This window comes from Silene latifolia, chromosome 3 (assembly GCF_048544455.1).
Source record: "Silene latifolia isolate original U9 population chromosome 3, ASM4854445v1, whole genome shotgun sequence".
Taxonomy (NCBI): Eukaryota; Viridiplantae; Streptophyta; class Magnoliopsida; order Caryophyllales; family Caryophyllaceae; genus Silene; species Silene latifolia.
This window is the reverse complement of record NC_133528.1, coordinates 15,451,694-15,470,303: the sequence shown is the minus strand read 5'-3', so window position 1 is coordinate 15,470,303 and position 18,610 is coordinate 15,451,694. Positions and strand designations below refer to the sequence as shown.

Below are 18,610 nucleotides of genomic sequence, written 5' to 3'. Positions count from 1 at the left end.
TTTTTTAAGTTACAATAACACTTTTTTTTCTTAGAATTACACTTTTGTCTGCTGCAATTAGACAATTTTTAGTTAAAATAACACTTTATTTAGTTAGAATTACATTTTTCTCTGCTAAAATTACACTTTTTTAAGTTAAAATTATACTTTTGTAGCTTACAATTACACTTTTGTCTGCTAGAATTACACTATTTTTAGTTAAAATTACACTTTTTTGTGATAAAATAACACTTTATTTTGTTTGAATTATAATTTTGTCTACTAAATTTTATTTTTTTCTCTGCCACAGTTACACTTACATTCTGATGATGAAATAACACTATTTTTATTACAGATGCGGCAGTGGAGGATGATGCCGTGAAGTCTTCGGAAGGGACTATCGAGCAAAGAGAGGTAACAGCTGACGTAGTACCAGAGGCAGAGAACGCCGACATTCCTATCCCGGTACCGTACGTCCCTCACAGTGATCTGAGCTACCATCCTTTTTTACTTCACTCGAATGAGCCCTTACCGTGCATGGAGGCATCCCCACGACGTTCACAAGAGGCGAGGTATTGGGGTGTAGGCATCCCCATCGTTGGCAGCAACTTTTTTCGCTTTCTTCTTCTTACCAAGTCCGCTTTTTTTCCTTGCGCTCCTACCTTTCGTCGTGACACGGATAGGATCAAGAATAGGACGCTCTTCTGTTGTTTGAGTATACAAAGTATTTCTCGACTTCGGGTGTGCCAGACCCGTTCGCTCTGCGAGAGGTTGCTTTCCTAATGCTGAAGCCAATGGCCCGTGAGTGTTTCCTAAACAACTCATAAATTAGTTCCCATTTCTCTGCTTTCATTCCCAATAGGGATTTGGAATAATCTATACCTGCATAGGTTTACAGGGTGACATTAGGCAAAAAAGTGAAAACATTTATGACATAAATAACAACATCTGCATTTACATATTCATCCCTACTCTAGTTACAGGGTTACATTAGGACGAAAATTATACGCATTAGTTAGATATACAATATTTGTTTATAAGTAATTCTCAACATTAAAATATCTTTCTATCCATTACAGTTGACAGGGTGACACTGGGACTAACAGTAAAGCCATTAACACAAAAAATGTAAACATCCATTATATTTAAACATCCATTATAATCATACAAATATGCTACACTAAAAAACTAACAGATCATATTCAAGTTAATGAATTGACAGGCTGACATTTGGACCAAACGTACAGACATTAACACAATAAATGTAAACATCCATTATATTACATTAAAATCAAACATATATGGTACACTGAAAAACTATAAACTAATATTCCAGATATAATGATAAAACTTAACACAAATCAACCATTATACTCCATGAGACTTTGCACATCAGTAACATGCAATAAATATCACAAACACATCAATATAATGCAATATAAACTTGTTATTTGCTTCTTGTTAAGATGTTCTATAGTAACATTAATAATAACAATAATTTGCTCTAAGTTCTCAACAATAAAAACGCCCTAAAAAGACATACCTTTACTCGTCGTGTTTATCGTGGAAGGTTGATGAGTTATCCCACCATGATTATTATCTGCACTTTCCATTGTTGTTGGAACGATTAGGGCACCATCAATTAACATTTCTGTGAAAGTTTGTTGAAGATCCGTCATTTTTATCGAATTATGAGAATGATAAAGTGCAATTTTTACGCCATTTTAGTTGTAAATTATAGAGAGTGAAGAGAAAATGTGGAAAGTAATGCAAAGTTATGTGAATGGAAGGAAATTGTGAAAAAAAATGGTGAAAATGGAAGTAGGGTTATGCATGGGGGGCAGATGAACTGAGTAGCATTAAATGCAGAGTTCTATTATTGCTAATAATTGGAATTAAATATGCTAAGGGGAGTACAATTGCCAATTAAATATTGAATGCAAGTACAATTAATCATTAGCTGCTCTACAGTGCATGCCGCCTCCTTTGATGTGCTGTCAGCTCTTTCTTTTGTGCAAACGGGTACCACATGCATGTAAATGGTATGTATTTGACCCGTCGCAAGCTTGCGACGGGTATCTCCGTCACAAATAAGAATTTATGTTCATTTTAAGCTCAATATACAAAATATCTATATCTTTTTTCGTCAATATCTTATAACGTGTTAAAACTGTAGTGATGTACGGAATATTAGACTAGTACAATAGTTAGTAAGGTACACCTATGACCCAATTCTCCCATGATTAATAAAGTTAAGTTAAATTTAATTATGTTTAGCTAAGTTAAATTGTTTATAGAAGTTAACTCAAATAAAGTTAAGCATGTTCAATTAAATTTAGTTTAGTTCATTTTCTTTCAATTCACTCGATTTTCATCAAATGAATGTTGGCCTAAATATTACTCGTATCTATAACTAGAGCTGATGAAGTGCGGGCCGGCCCGTTCGGCCCGCTAAAATAGCGGGCTTGGACAAGAAAAATCAAAAACTAAACGGGTGACGGACAAGAAAACTAGGTCCGCTAGAATAAAGGGACGGACTTGGACTAAACAAAATTGCCCATCGGCGGCCCGCTAGGCCCACTATTAAAAGTAACCTCATAAAAGTTCTCATACCCTCAATCCTCCGCCGTTCTCGTTCTCTGCTCATTTCATTTACAATTTGTACACTTTAAACCAATTAGGTAGCGCAAATGAATACTTATGTATTACGTATAATTGGGAAATTGTTGGTATTTACACTTGTTGTATAAAGATTAGCCGAGAATGGACATGTTAAAGCCCTTAAAGGTATTGTCGTATAAAGATAGTAGCTTTGAAATATTTACACGGGAGTGTATGTAACCGCTAAAAATGTCGCACAGAGACCAAGGTAAAAATGAATTTTTAATGTTTGTAGTAGAATATTGTCAAACTTGTGTTTTTTACAAAATCTAGTAAACTTATCTTTTGAAAACAAGTATACTTTCTTAAGGGTAAGCTTTTAAAGATAATTGTTAAGTTTTAGTGGGACAACAAACTCGTGTTTTAATAGAAACACTAATTTCTCCTTTTGGTTTTTGTCAGGCCCGCGGGCCAGCCCACTCTCTTGAAGTGGGCGGGTATGGACAGTGAAAACTGGCCCGTTTAGCGGGCCCAGGCTATAAAATAAGGCCCGTCGGACACTTTTTTAACAGTTGGGCACGGCCTGTGTCCGGCCCAAGCCCGCTTTTGATCAGCTCTATCTATAACCAATGAGTACGTACTCCATAAGCCCATATAAATTAGATACCCGGTTCGTAAATATCGACGATGTTTTAGTAAACATCAACGGCGTTTTCATTCCGAAAGACAATTTTTGCCCCACACATCTCACTAACTCTACCCTTTTCTCTCTAAGTCCAAAAATCCCCAAATATTCCCAACATCAAACACCATCGCCACCTTTTACCACCACGCCACCACCACATACAGCCACTGCCACGCCGCCACTGTCGCAAACCACCACCACCTATCCGGTTAGTAATTTTTTTTAAAAAATTAGCTTTGTAATTGAAATTAAATCGTTTATTGTTGTTGTTAAATAGATTACATGACTTTATTTGTTAGTTTTAATTGATTATATGCTTCGATTTGGTCAGTTAATTGAATTTGTTTTGATTATTTTAGGTTTTATTAATTTTTATTGAATTAGTTTTGAAAGATAGGTTGTTGTTTGTATATTGTTGTAATTGTATTGTTGTTTTTCTTGTCAATTTTTTGCTAATTAGTTGTAATTGTATAGTTGTTTGCGTAAAATAGGTCAATTATATGTCGAATAATGTTGTTGTTGGCAATGTTGTTAGGATTGAGATTCTACTTTGGATCGATGGAGTAGGTACAATCGAATCGGTAAAATCGGATCGTAGGATCGTAAGATTCTACAAACTAACTAAATATAGTTTTTTATTTGGTAAAAACATAAAATTGAATATAAAAATACATATTTATTAATATTTATCCATAAATTATTGATGATTAATAACTTTTGTTCCATTGTTATGAACATATTTGTACGACTTATACAATATTCGGATTTTACAATGTCGGTATATAAAATATATATTTATTCTTTTATCATAAAACTGGATCGTAGGATCATATTATGATCCTACCACTGGAAATTTCAAATGAATAGGATTGTAAGATTCTACAACCATGATAAAATCGTAAGATCTAGGATCGGTCAAGCGTTTTTGGATCGTAAAATCGTAAAATCGTAGGATCGAATCGAGATTCTGACAACAATGGTTGTTGGTGTCGAATTTGACTCGAAAAAAATGGGGAAGGGGACACCATGGTGAAACGTGGGAATTAGTCGGTTTCATCCATGGTGAAACGTGGGTATTGGCCGTTTGGCCACGGTGAAAAGTGGTAATTGACCGTTTCATCCATGGTGAACGTGGGAATTACCCGTTTGTCCATGGTAAAACGAGGGAATTGGCCGTTTGAGCCATGGTGAATGTTGGAATTGGACGTCTGGCCATGGTTCAAACGTTGGTTCTCTTCGTTTGGCCATGGTCGATTGTTGAATTTCGACTTTCGTCCATGGTCAAACGTTAAGATTCAACTTTCGTCCATGGTCAAACGTTAAGAATCAACTTTAGACCATGGTACGTTCAATTTTTTTTAAAAAAAAATCGTGTTTTTTTCTATTATTTGCCGATTTTTATTTTATTTTATAAGTTGTCTAGTCGATTAGTGTGTTTTCTAACAACTTTTATTTTATTAATGCAGATGGGAGATCGAAATGAGGGAGGAAAGGCCATCATGAAAGCTCCGCCTCCACCAAACGTACACGACCGTACCGGTGGGTAGATTGTTACGATGTCGAAGCGTCGTTTGTGTGTTAAGGAGGCCCACCAAGAGCCACCGCTACTTCGAGAGGCGTCTCGCATGGTTATGATGCCTACTACCGGTCACGTCCGTAGTGATTCGGAGGAGGCAAGGTCACGGGAAGTTGCCGGTAGTTACCGGCATGATAGAGAGGATGAGCCGTCGGATGACGGTTCAGAGGAGGAGGATGCTGGAGAGTATTGGGTCCAAGAGAACCCGTCATCGCAGAGATTGTTAACTCAGAGGTTGGCCCAGGATCATAGAGGACGCTATTTGAGTGTTAGAGAGACGTCCTCTAGCACGGATAGGTCGAGGAGGCCAAAGAGGGATACTTCTTAAATCCTGAGAGAGCCCGTTCCTGGTGATCCTAGTAACAATTCCACCTTACAAAGTTTTGGTGGACACGTTGCGTTCAAGTGTTGGTTGAACCCTAACCCAGAGAATATGAGGTCGTGGATCAAGCTCTACGAGAGGTCGAAAGCTGGGAGAGAGATTAGGGAGATATGTATGAGTGAGGCTGTTGCCGCTAGGGTAGAGGCGAGCGGGCTTGGGATTTTGAGGGAGTGTTTTACCACCGGTCTAGACAATAACCTCCTTGGTGCTTTTATCGAGAGGTGGCACCCGGATACTAACACTTTCCATATGCCTTTTGAAGAGATAAGTATCATGCTCCGTGATGTCCAGCGTATTCTTGGGATACGTGTCACTGGTTAGCGGGTGTGTGTGGACGGTTTGGCCGAGGCTGATGATGGTGGTCTGAGGGGGAAGATTGCGAGGTTTTATGGAGTTCCTGAGTCCGAGGTTGTAGCACCGCGCTATAAGAATGGCGGTTTACTTACATCAAACTTGAGGAATTTTGTTCACCTAGGAAACGAGCATGACTCGTTACGGGCTTACCTCTTGATTTTACTGGGTCATACTCTTTTTATGGATAAGAGTGGTAATAGGGCGAATGCTCAGTTGTTGCCCTTGTTTGATAGTCTTGATCGGGTTGGTTCCTATGCTTAGGGTGCCGCTTGTTTGGCTTACTTGTACCGACAGTTAGGGATAGCATCGCACCGAGATAGTACTGGTGTTTGTGGGTGTCCGTTACTCCAGGCATGGATATACGAGTATTTTCCCAAGTTCCGACCCGGCGCTGGATTCTTTCTTGAGGACCGACCTCTAGTCGAGGCTTGGGCCCGCTTGCTTCGGGCTAAGGGCGATTCTCAGACTTTTCAGATGTATCGCCATAGTTTGGACGATGTTAGGTCGGAGTATGTCCGATGGTTGCCCTACGGGAACCGTCCCCAGGTAGATTGCAGAGTATCGCTTTACTCGGGTTTTATCAGGCATCTTGATATAGTAGAGCTCGACCTGTCAAAACAGGTCAACGGGTCAGAGTCGGGTCGGGCCAATTCGGGTCGGGTCGGTTCGGGTCTCTCATTGATTTCGGGTTAATTCAGGTCAGGACGGGTCATTTTGGGTTTCAGGTCTGTATCGGGTTTGTTGGTCGGGTCTGTTTCGGGTCAAGCGGGTCGGGTTGTTTCAGATCGGGTCATTTTCCGGTCAATGAATAATAGAGAAATAGACATTTGAAGTCTTTTTGGTTCAATTAGAGTTATATTTTGTCGGGTCATTTTTGGCCTGAGTGGTTTTAGATCGGGTCATTTTCGGGTCGGGTCACTTACGGGTCAAGAAGCTCGGGTCATGTTCGGGTCGGTCGGATCAATTCGGGTTTTCGGGTGATGTGCTTCGGGTCACTTCGGGTCTCGGGTTAGTCTTTTCAGGTCGGGTCAATCGGGTCGGGTTGCTTTTTCCAGGTCTAAGTAGAGTTCTACCAGCTGGATCGGTGCATGCGTTAGTTTGGGTATCGTCAGGCTATCCCGATCCCGATGTCGATTCTGATTTTTGAGTCTCGCCTGGCGAACGGGAATTACAGGCTAGAGTTCGGGCAAGAGCCCGATAGGGCATGGGGGAGCGACAATTCGATCATACGATTACGGCGTCTGTCAACGAAAGCATATATGCCTTTCGAGTATGGTGAGGGGTACATGAGTTGGTATGCGAAGATTTCACACCCCTATTTGTATCCCCTCTCACACCGCCTCCATTTTCATAGCGTCGAGTTTCATGAGGAGCCGGAAGTCGCCCTAGCTCTTAGTCGTAAATTCAAGAACGTCTTCCAGCAAACTAGTGAGGAGACTGAGAGAGAGACTCTAGAGGATTTGTTTGCGGACATTCGTCTCTACTATGAAGACGTGTATGACGACTAGTTTTTTTTATTTTTTATGTTTTAATTCTCTTTGTACGGATCATGTTATTTTAATTCTAGTATCTTTGTATGAATATTTTTATATTTTTTTTTTGTTTTCCTTAATTTAATTTTAGTAATCATTTTATTGATCAATCACGTAGTTAACGATACAAAGTAAAACGCAGTTAACGGAAATTAAATGTAGCCGAAAACTTAATTTCAACACGATACAATTTAACAATAGGACATAATACATAGATACAACTTAATAAGGTAAAACATAAATTGAAAATACAATGGGAATTAAAACGTAGTTAAATAGAAATTAAACGACGACATAAATTGAAAATACAACTTAATTAAAACGTAATTAAATAACTTTTGAACTTAATTATCTTCGGCTGATGAATAGGGGGTGGCTATGAATTCAAGAGATTTTGGGTTTGTCATGGATGATGAAGTTTTATTTCAAGTGTATCTTGTATTTGTTTGTTTTCCTTATGTTAGCCATTGTTATGAAGTAGTGAGCATTTGCAAAAAATTTCAAATTTGTATCAGTTGCTATGAATTCCAGAAATTTCAGAATGTAATATGATTGTTATGAGTTTGTATGGTTTTTCTAGAAATTTCAGAATTTGTATAAACCTAAATAAAAAACACAGGGTATACAAGAGAAAAACCCTAAAATATATTACACAAGTGAATTTAATAATTTTTTATTTAAATCGTCAGTAACGGTTACATTTTTTCAATCCGAACAACTATCAATTGAGATAACTATCGCAGTATCAGAATTTCAGCTTTTACGACGTCTTCTCGGTGTCTCTCCCATGAATACTTGCCAATTCTCAATGTTCTGTTGGTACAACATATCTAGGTGAGCAGCACTAGCATCTTGGTAGGTCAACCAAGCGGGGTGAAGAGGCAGCATAGGCAGGCTCTAGGGGGGCCTCTAGAATGCAACCGCATCCAATGGATATGGTGTAGGACCATCCACATAATACCGCACGGTATTCGGCCTTCCGTTCGAGTCTTCAAAGGCTTGATAGTGTTGCAACTTCCGCCCCAAACATTCTTCTCATCTTCCCCTCGTGTATGACCAATCACACATATCGTCCAGTTGAAAAGCGTTGCAAACACTAGCAAATTGTCACTACACATCCAGTAAGCCGACCCACAACTAATCTGATAAAAAAAACTCAACTCATTGAAGTGCTTCCTCAAACCCTGTCATACCGGTGGTCGATGATCGATAAATTCCGAACAACTCTCTATATATATCATCGCTCCTCATGCCCCTCGCACACCATTCCCGCATAACTATATAATATGTCTCTTGGCCCCGCTGGGCGTGAGATACTACCCGGAACCCACAATGACCGTCATCTTCAAGATCCACCCAACCATCGAAGTGGCCCCAAATAACCTCAGGAACACCCCACCGTTTGGCCCATGATGATATAAGGCCAATGGTAAAGTTCCTTCCTTAAGGAGCACCGAGAGGTCCTGATTCGAAATCACCAAGTCTTTGTTGTAATTGATCTGCATTTGTTGAACCATGAGTACTTGGTGTCCCGAACTTCCTTTCTGCATGCTCGAAAGCCGACTTATTTCTAGTTGTAGAACCTCTCGGACGGCCTTTCGGTTGCTCATTAATAGGGGGTGGCAAAATCTCTTGGTCCTCCGAGTGGGAGAAGTCACGCCACAAGTCTATGGCTACCCTTAGTTTAACCGGGTCACCGTTTCTCACACCGTCAACTAATTCCTCAAACAAATCACCATCATTTTCCGGCATTTGTTGAGGAATATCATACACCAATGTCTTCCAAAAGACATGAATATCCTCGAGATGGACCCTCCTACCTCTTTTGTGCAAAGATACCAAATTGCATGCACAAGGTAATCCATGAGTCGTTCGTAGCACGTGTCCGGATCCATCCTCCAGCCCGATACCCAACCCAAGGCCTCTCAAAAGTTCTTTCTCCATTAACTCTATGGCCTTAGTAGACACGTTCCCTTGTAATAAGGAGAAAGTACGGGATGTTATCCGTGGTGTACTCATTGAATCTTCGAGTTCTTTCTTAATCTTGGAGTGTTGACCTTCTAGCATGTCGTGGATACGGGACCACATGGTATCAAGTGTGAGATGACTATATTTCAACCAAGCCTTCAATAAAGAATGTGTTGACTCAACACGGGAAGTTATTGTGTTACCAAGATGAAAGACCTCGTTTATATAGCATAAAACAAACTTCCCTGCGTGTTCACCCGAAGCTCTCTGTATATAATCGGACATACGTCTCCACTTACGACTGAAACACGCCCAAGCTTGCTGAAACGCTTGCTCGGTAAGTGCATTGATCACCTTATTCTAACCGTCTTCTGGATTTGTGATAAATGACTTCATACTCTCAGTATGGTAGAATTCCAAGGCTTTACCATTGATGGCTTTGTTCACGTGCCATCGACACAACAAATGATCAACCCCAGGAAATACTGCCCCAAGAGCGTTGATCAAACCCAATTCCCGGTCGGTTACAAAAACACAAGGGGACGCTCCCGTGGCATCTAAAATGTCAACTAACTTCTTCAACGGCCACTTGTAATTCTCCTCAAACTCTTTAAGAATCATCGAACATGCAATTAAGAAGGACGATCCGGTGGGTGTGACACCCACCATCTCAATGAGTGGATTCTTGTACGTGTTGGTTTTATACGTCGAATCCATGATAACCGCGTAAGGATAAGCCCAGAACAACTTCACGGAATCAGGATGTGCCATGAAAATGTGACTAATCTCTTTTGTCTCGGAACTAATCTAATGGACGTATTTCGCTTCTACCGCTAGAGCCAACATTTGCTGAGCGGTGTTTCTTTCAGCCCTAACTTCTTTCCTAATTTTCCTTGTTTCATTATATAGCCGGGTGTTTGACGGTTGAGGTTTTTCTGGGGTTTTCAAATGAAGAGCATTTTTTATATCCCTCGGTAGAACCCCGGCCATAGTTTGTTGCGTAACATATGCCTTCTCTTCCGCGTCCAAACTCGCAAGGTGTCAATCTCCGTCCTTATAAACGACTACGTTGTGCTTGTGTAGTCCACCATCCTCGGAGGTTACAATGTTCCACACTATCGTCACTTGATCATTTTTAGACACGAAATTTTGAACTGCACGAATACGAAACTTGCATGAACACTTCTGCGACCTCCTTGGCTTTTCAAGATCATCCGATCGGGTTGGTAACCCATGTCTTTTACATCGAAAATAACTTGCCAACAACCCGTTCTTTTTTCTGTTTTTAGCTCCATTATTTGCTTTAACCAAAGCAAACCCATTCTCGAATGCAACTTTATTAGTCCAATTGAAAGCATTGTCACGCGTTTCGAAATCTATAGTAGTCTCGAACAACGGGTTGTAATCAGTTGAATTCTCGCCAAAAGTCTCCCACGAAACCTGTTACAAGCAATACAGACTATAGTAAGACAATAAAAAAGATTCATAACCTAAATAAATTGCGTAAAACGAAAGCAAAACAAGATAAAACAAGTAATCCATGGCTAAAACACGAGACTCAACAATCGATCATGGCCAAAAATTAATTTCCAGCGTTCAACTATGACCAAACATGGAAAACCAACGTTCAACCATGGCCAAACAAGGAAGCTCAACGTTCAACCATTGCCAAACATTGGTTTCCAACGTTCAACCATGGCCAAACAATGGATTCCAACGTTTGGACCATGGCAAACGTGGAAATCCAACGTTTAGACCATGGCAAACGTGGAAATCCAACGTTTGGACCATGGTAAACGTTGGTTTCCAACGTTTGGACCATGGGCGGATCTCAACTTTGCTTCATGGTTCAACCTTCGGGGGACAAATTTCAGATTTACGCAGAAAAATTGCAATTTCGCTATTACTAAGTTAATACGTGACGTACATCAACTATCGAATAGAATTAACGATGCGCAAAAAAAATTAAAATTAAGCAAATAATGAAGCGACTAAGTTGTTTACCTACCGGTGATTCGGGATCCGTCATGTTGTTAATTGTTGTTGTTGGTTTTTTTTTTTAATTTAGTTGATTTTTAGTAGATTTGAAAGGAAATTTTTTAGAGAGAGAAAGTGATGGATGAGTGTAAGGGCAGTTATCGTCTTTTTTTTTAAAAAACGTCGTCGATATTTACTAAAACGTCGTCGATGAAAATCGGCCCTCGTTAAGACAGCCTTGCAAATCCGTAATGCAACCAATGGATCTACTTTGGAACCGAAACATGATTTACCGCACTTGGTAGTCTTGGAGCCAGGGGCGGCCCATAGAAATTGGAGGCCATGTTCCAAATTTTATTTTGAGGCCCAATTTTAAATTTAATTTGAGAGTTGAAGTATCATCTTTGTAGAATAATTTAAGAATAAACGAAAAAAATATAATTTATGAAAAAGCGAAAAAATAATTACTTCACATTTAATTTAAGTTTATTTGGCTAATAAATGAAATAAAAAGAGTTTTAATTTACATAAGATGGATTGAGAGAAATATAATGTGAAATGGAATGGTAATTATTGCATGAGGTGAAAAAGACAACTAAATTTCTTTGCATTAAATGAGAAATTTATTTTATAAAAATGGACCGGGCCACATGTGAGACTGTCTTTTTCTATATTTTAAAGTTTGACAAAAGAAAAGGTATAAAACTTCACATTTCATAGATTATGTACATATTTTAACCAATAACCTACATAAACAACTTTATAATAAAGTAGGCTAATAATACACTTAAAATAAATTAATAAAGAAATAAGAAGGTGAGGCCCACGAAGCAAACTCAACTGAAAAAAAAAATGCCATACATGAGACCTCTAAGAAGTAAGATAGAAACTCAACCACTTTGACAAGTGATACATCAATAATTGTAGTTGCAGAATTTTCTAAATATAATGAGGCCCTTCTCCTTGTTGAGCCTCGGTTCAGAGAACCGAACTGAACACCCAACGGGCCTCCCCTACTTGAAGCAAAAGCAAGATGTTACTAAAATGACCAATAAAATTACAGCTAGTCTTGACTCTTGCTTGTGACAGGCTAATCCTGTCACAAGCTCGTGACCTCTCACAAAAAAGGAGAGGGGATAAGGTGAGGCACCCCCATGTGCTTCTCACTCACCTCTTAATGCGCATTTTGTGAGAGAAAACGGTATCCGTCACAAGCTTGTAATGGATAATGCCTGTCTTCAATGAGATTTTGTGATAAAATTAAGGGTAATGATCGTCAGGAAGAACAATGGATCTACTAAATGTGGATTTTTTTTCCAACACGGTAACTTTGGAAGTATTTTTGTTAAGTTTATTTTTTTATATTATTCTTTATTCTTTGTTTTGAGTTTTAGTGAAATTTTTTTTTGAATCTTTGACACCCTTTTATTATGCTTGATTTATGGTAATTTGAAAATCTTTGATTATCTTATACTTTTCTTACACGCAAGGATGTTATAAATTGATCGAATTTCAATCAATCTAGTTTCTTTACCTTACAAAAAAAAATGGCCTAAACTATTAACGTTGTTTTGTGCCTTATTATCACTCTCGTGTAATAATCCGCTAACTACCACTACCTTGCATGGCTTATTTATTCCTGTGGCTCTTGATCGAAGCAAAATCTATTCGATAATGATATTCGACAATGATAAGAAATTACCGGATAATATTGAGAATCGATACTAACTACCTTCTCATATATCCTCATGTAGGGTTTATTATTTCGATGGACCTATACAAGAGTATGTATAAACTCAATCATGGTAAACCAACAACCAACTTAAGGTTTTTGACCAAAAAGTTATTGTGGGTCAATTCCCATCCACCTCTCATTTATAAAGACGAATATTTAGCACCATGCATGTATGAGGATGCATGTGTTGCACCAACATTTCGAACCTAAAGAGTACTCGTGTGTTAATGGTATAAAATCAATCATAATACTCGCTCCAACCATCAGCTTAAGCTTAAGCTGCTTAATTTTCTATTGCAACAAAGTGTATCGCAATTTTTTATATGTGTCTAACATCTTATTAAAATGTTGCGACAATAGTTATTGTAGTTAACTAGGCCATGTTCTTATAATTGGATTAGTTTCAACTCACATTCAGCCTAATTGTTGATTAAGGTGTAAAGATGGGAAATCAGACCGATAAACAGCCATACATCGACCTTCTATGGAATTTTGTGATTACTTGCTTACATCAGATATAGATCAGGACAGGAGTCAGGACTACTTACTCCTCTTTACTTTTACGCATTTGCTAAATCCCGCGCATCATTTTACTTAATCTCGCGCACTTTGCTTCTAACTTTCCAATTTTACCCTTCCTTTTAAACACTAAAATTTCTGATGCAAAAAAAATCACTCCCTTCTCTCCCTCCCAAAACAAAACCAATTCATCGATAATTTGTCAATTTGGATCTTAATTCGTTTGTAATATCAGAAATAATATTGTCGTTTTATCAATAAATTCATAACGGACATCTTAATATGGAGTTAATGAATATTTACAAAATAGGAAATTTACAATAAGGGTTTCGAATTTTTTGTCGTTCGAGGGGTTCGATGTATGGGCGGCAGTAGGGTTGGCCGGAGTATAGTTCGACGGTTGTCTGCTTGGCCGGAGTACGTTGTGCAGGCTGTAAGTGGTCGCCGGTTGTTGTTGGAGTGGTTGTACTGCTTGCGGATGGTGGTTATGACTGCAGCCATTTCTGGAAACGGAATGTTAAATCGGAAAGAGACATACACTCATGATCATCATGATCATCAAGAACATCCATCTTCCTTCTAAATTCAACTACCCACTTCATAAATCTTCTTTACTTCATCATAGTAAGAAACGAGGTCATTGCCAAATTTTAATCAACATTTAATCAAATTCATCGTCGTGGACCACCATTGCCGGAGTACTGTGGTCGTCTATTGTCGCGGTAGGCAGCCCACCGGTGATTAGGATGAGACGAAGGTTGAATGGGATTTTGTGTTCTCCTGTTTCTCTCTCTTATTTTTCTCTTGGTGGGTTGAAAAATGAGAGGAATACAATTGGAATAAAGGGGAAAAATGCACAGAATTGAGTAAAATGATGCACGGGATTTAGCACATCCCTACTTTTAACTGCACTGATAAGTGATAACTTCATCTAGTATTCTAGTTCAGCACTTACTCCCAGCATATCTTGCTCAACAGTCAACACTAGATCTACGATTAAATCGAAAAGACTCCTGAAAACGTAATAGATGTTCGGGGAAGAGGGCCATGTACGATCAGTAGACATTCGTTGGGGACTCAAATTCATAGTTTTAAGGCAATCCGATAAAATTGAGAATCCAGTCGGCTCAAAATACACAGTTTTTGATCTTATTAACCAAATATCCATGCTTCAGTAACAGTCTATATTCGAAATGTAAAGCAGCCTATGGTCTCGCTCACTTGTTTGTCTCCTTGTGAAGGTTGGATGGGATAAATTTAGCCTTGAAGACCGATAATACCTGCGCAGATGAGAACGAGTTAATGACGCACATGAGAAACAATGACGAAGATTCAAATGATCTCAGATCAATGTCAAGAGAAACAGATCTAGACTAAGCGCAGCTTACCGCAAGCAATTCTTCCTCCAGCATTACCGGTGGTCTTGCTGAGCTCATGACCCCCTATAATATATATATATACAAAACAAAGGCATTTAGGATTCACATGTAAACATGATAATTCAGATAAAGTACCACTTAAAATGTCCAGTAGTACCAGACTACCCGCCAATACCCCCAGCTAGATACGTAACCAGCTAGATATTGAAGTGTGTTTTAGACATTTTTCGAGACGAGTGTTTTTTAGACTTCTGTAGCAATGGTAATGTAAGTTTGGTTCAGCAAGTTCACCAAAAACCCAAGGAAATGCCAACATAGAGATAGTAGGGGATTAGAATTTAGAACCACATTGTAACGATAATATTATGAATAAATAAATAAAAAATTACCCCTTCCAAGGTCATCGGGATCAGCATGGACAACAACAGCCCTTCCCACAATAGAGTGTGGTCCAGAAAGAGGAATCTGAAAAATAAACACCAGCAAATATGGCAAATTAAGCAAATCACTTGCTTGTGCAAAGATACACCACATAACAGAAACACAGAATGTGAATGGTCGACAAAATAAAGAGAGAAGAAATTACCTGACAGTCGGTGATTGTGAAGGTTGCAGTACCTACGCATACATGAACGTGTAAGAGATAATATTATTCAAGTAATATACTGTAACCTATGTATAACGTATGACACGTAAGTCCTAATACATTGATTTAAATATGAAACATCCATGAAGTCAATGTGAGAGATCACAATGTGAGGACGTACGAACAAGCAAGGAATAAGGATATTCTTCACATTTATCTTAAATCATAAAACGAGGCAAGCATACATTTTAACCATACCCGTGTCCAGATATAGACCAAAAAGTAAGATAACACTCATAGCACAGTGGCCAAACACTTGTAACCATACCCATGTCCATATATAGACCAACAAGGCAGCAAGTAAAATAACAATCATAGCACAGTGGCCAAACTCTTGTAACCACCTTCTACCAGATACGTGCAATCTTAGTACTAGGGACACAACTAGTCAAGTACACAGCCAACATACCTCGGAGGTGAACTAAAACCACAAGACGCATTGTTTGAAGAAAAACACCATAATATGCAAATGTCAATATAAAAATCAACATGAAATAGCATGTGTAATAATGTTAAAAGCTAGAGAAAAGTTAAAAGGGGTGCCACATTTGCTTGACCTACTTAACAGACATAAGAGTATAAGACAAGTCGACCAGAATCATCTCCTACAACTTTTGAGGTATGAATGATTGCTACCATCACCATGAGGAAAAAAAAGGGAATAGCATACCATCATCCCCAGCTGTGATGTTTCCAAGGTCACCAGCATGGCGAACTTCATCTTCTGGAGCACCATGCTCTTTCCCAGCAGGGTTAAAGTGTGGTCCTGTAGAAAAAAGAAGTTGATTAGGAAATACTGAACTCAACAGTCTCTATTTTACAGCACAATAAAATTAGGATATGAAGATTCTTGAGCAATACCAGTAGACATGCATCCATTTGTGGTGTCACCAAGGGCATGGACATGGAATCCATGAAGACCAGGCTTGAGACCCGAGATATTTCCAGTCACAGTTGTTGGACCTAAAAAACAAAGTACACAATCAGCTCAAAATAAATACTTTACCCAAATGCCAATGATGAACTAAAAGGGGGTCTGATCTCTGATGTACGCAGCCATAAAGACCCCTTTGTCGACAACAATGAGATGTGTCAAACTAACCCATAATGAGAATCTACAAAACGAATACATTGATACTGTCACCAGTCAGAAAGAAAACTGAAATTACCATCTCCTTCTTGAGTGAAGTGGACAGTTCCTTTGACACCCTCGCTGCTGTTCAAAACAACGACAGCCTTTCCCATGTTATGTGTATTCTGGAAAAAGGACACTAGTCAGTTCACTAGCATCACCAAACTACACAGGAATAGTGAACCCCTTCCATAAAAAAAATATACAAAAATACATGAAACACAACACATGGAATTAGGACACTCACATCCCCTCCACAATACATTTCAAATTCCTCAAGCTATCATGATTTTAAAAGAAAAAGCACTTTGTGAGTTTGCGCTAATCATAAATACAGTACTAGCGGTTACATTTATGCTACTTGGGACACCTCATTAAATCGAGTGTTATGTGACCATGACTTCGGCACAATTTAGCACTTCATTCTAGGCAAAGAACACTGACACTTTCTTTTTTACTCCCTCTGTCCCGGTCATTAGTTTATCTTTGGTTTTGGCACAATTATTAAGGAGATGGGAGGGGACCACTTGTGATGTTAATGACAAGTGGATCATGATGGATATGGATGATCAAATCAACATAAAAACACACTCCTAAAATACAAAAGTAAACAAATGAATGAAACACCCAAAAATGGAAAAGGTAAACAAATGACCGAACAGAGGGAGTACAAAATAGCGATTGCTGACACTAGTAGCCTACTCGGAGTAACATAGCTATACACTATACATAAAAGTCTCCAAAATAATCCCTCTATTTTGTTTAGAAGTCGCAAAAATGTTCCGTTTGCAGGCATGATTATCATCGTCTGGTAATGAAATACTACTCCATATAAGTTTACCCAAAATAGAATTTCAAAATCCATTAATCGCGTAGAAAACACGCCAAGTATCTCAATCTCAATCGTATAGATAAAATCTTATCGTGAAACCTCTCTTTCATTTCTGTTAGATGCTAGTGTTTGGCACTTTGGCTCATGTTATCTTAATCCGTGACAAGAGGATCTCTCAGAAGACTTACTCCAAACAATTAATACGACGAATCATATCGAACAACACAGAAATCAAACAACATAAAATACACTGATCAAACAGCGAATCTTAAACCCTAGATAATCGATTCAATCAGAAATGAAAAATCAGCAAAAAAAATAAAAATAAAAAGACGAATCAATAATAGTAAGCTGAAAGAATCTCGAGAAATAAAGCGCATATACCCTAATTGAAAAGAAGCATAGAAATCGGAAGCGAAAGAGGGATGATCGTACCTCAGGATACCCCTAAAAGTCTAGAGAGAGAAGTGGTAGTGAGAGAGGGAGAGTGTAGGTAGTTGATTTGCACTTTGCAAGGTGATGATGAGAAAATGGTGGTAGTTGACTGGTGAGCTCTCTTTAAAGTGTGGGTGTGGTTTCGTCGCTGGTTGTTTATTTTCACCTACCACCGGTTTATGGAGTCGGGTTTGATTTAGAGTTGACAATCGGGTCACTCAGAATGCCGGGCCTGTGATGAATTCGGGTCGGTTCAGTTCATGTCAAGTCATCTTCGAGTCGGGTCACCAAAGGTGGCAAGTCGGGTCAGTATCGGTCGGGTTATCAGCATATATTTATCTTTCGTATTTAGTATTAAATGGTAATTTTATGTTTAAACAATGGGTAGATGTATTAATTGTAGTTTTAAATGAAAATAGTTAAGATGAATGTCAATTTGACGGGTCGGGTCGGAAAAATAAGGCTGCTATCGTTTATCGGGTCGGTTCGGTTGGTTCAGGTCGGTTTCGGTTCGCCCAGTTTTCGGGTCGGGTTTAGGGCGGGGCGAGTAGGGTCATCGGTTCGGGCCAGCTTTTATTAGCTCTAGTTTGATTGGATGTGATGTACATACAATCGAGAAGTTTTTTGTGCATCCAAGTATCCAACCCATCTAAGGTTTAGTCAGATGGTGGACAGTCGAAGGGAATACTAGTTTTTTTATCGGAATTAGACGAGGTAAACTGACTTGATTTGAATAACTGAATTGGAATTGATTTGATAGTTGATACACATTTTAATTATACATTTGAAATTAACTTGAGTTTGAAATAATCTGTGTCAGAAATAATTTGAAATCCGAAATAATATTCAAAAATGGCAGACAAAAATAACATTGTTTC

The 18,610-nt window shown here is 38.7% G+C and overlaps 1 protein-coding gene across 1 annotated transcript; it reads right to left on the bottom strand.

Moving 5' to 3' along the window:
• Positions 1 to 14,394: 14,394 nt before the first annotated feature.
• Positions 14,395 to 17,896, bottom strand: LOC141647284 (superoxide dismutase [Cu-Zn]). The gene is made up of 8 exons (XM_074455413.1): positions 17,733 to 17,896; positions 16,503 to 16,590; positions 16,195 to 16,296; positions 16,004 to 16,099; positions 15,274 to 15,305; positions 15,077 to 15,152; positions 14,697 to 14,750; positions 14,395 to 14,588 (listed from the first exon to the last, which is right to left on the bottom strand). The coding sequence occupies exons 2-8, from the start codon at positions 16,576 to 16,578 to the stop codon at positions 14,566 to 14,568; spliced, it is 459 nt and encodes a 152-aa protein (XP_074311514.1). The 5' UTR covers positions 16,579 to 16,590; positions 17,733 to 17,896; the 3' UTR covers positions 14,395 to 14,565.
• Positions 17,897 to 18,610: the final 714 nt, after the last annotated feature.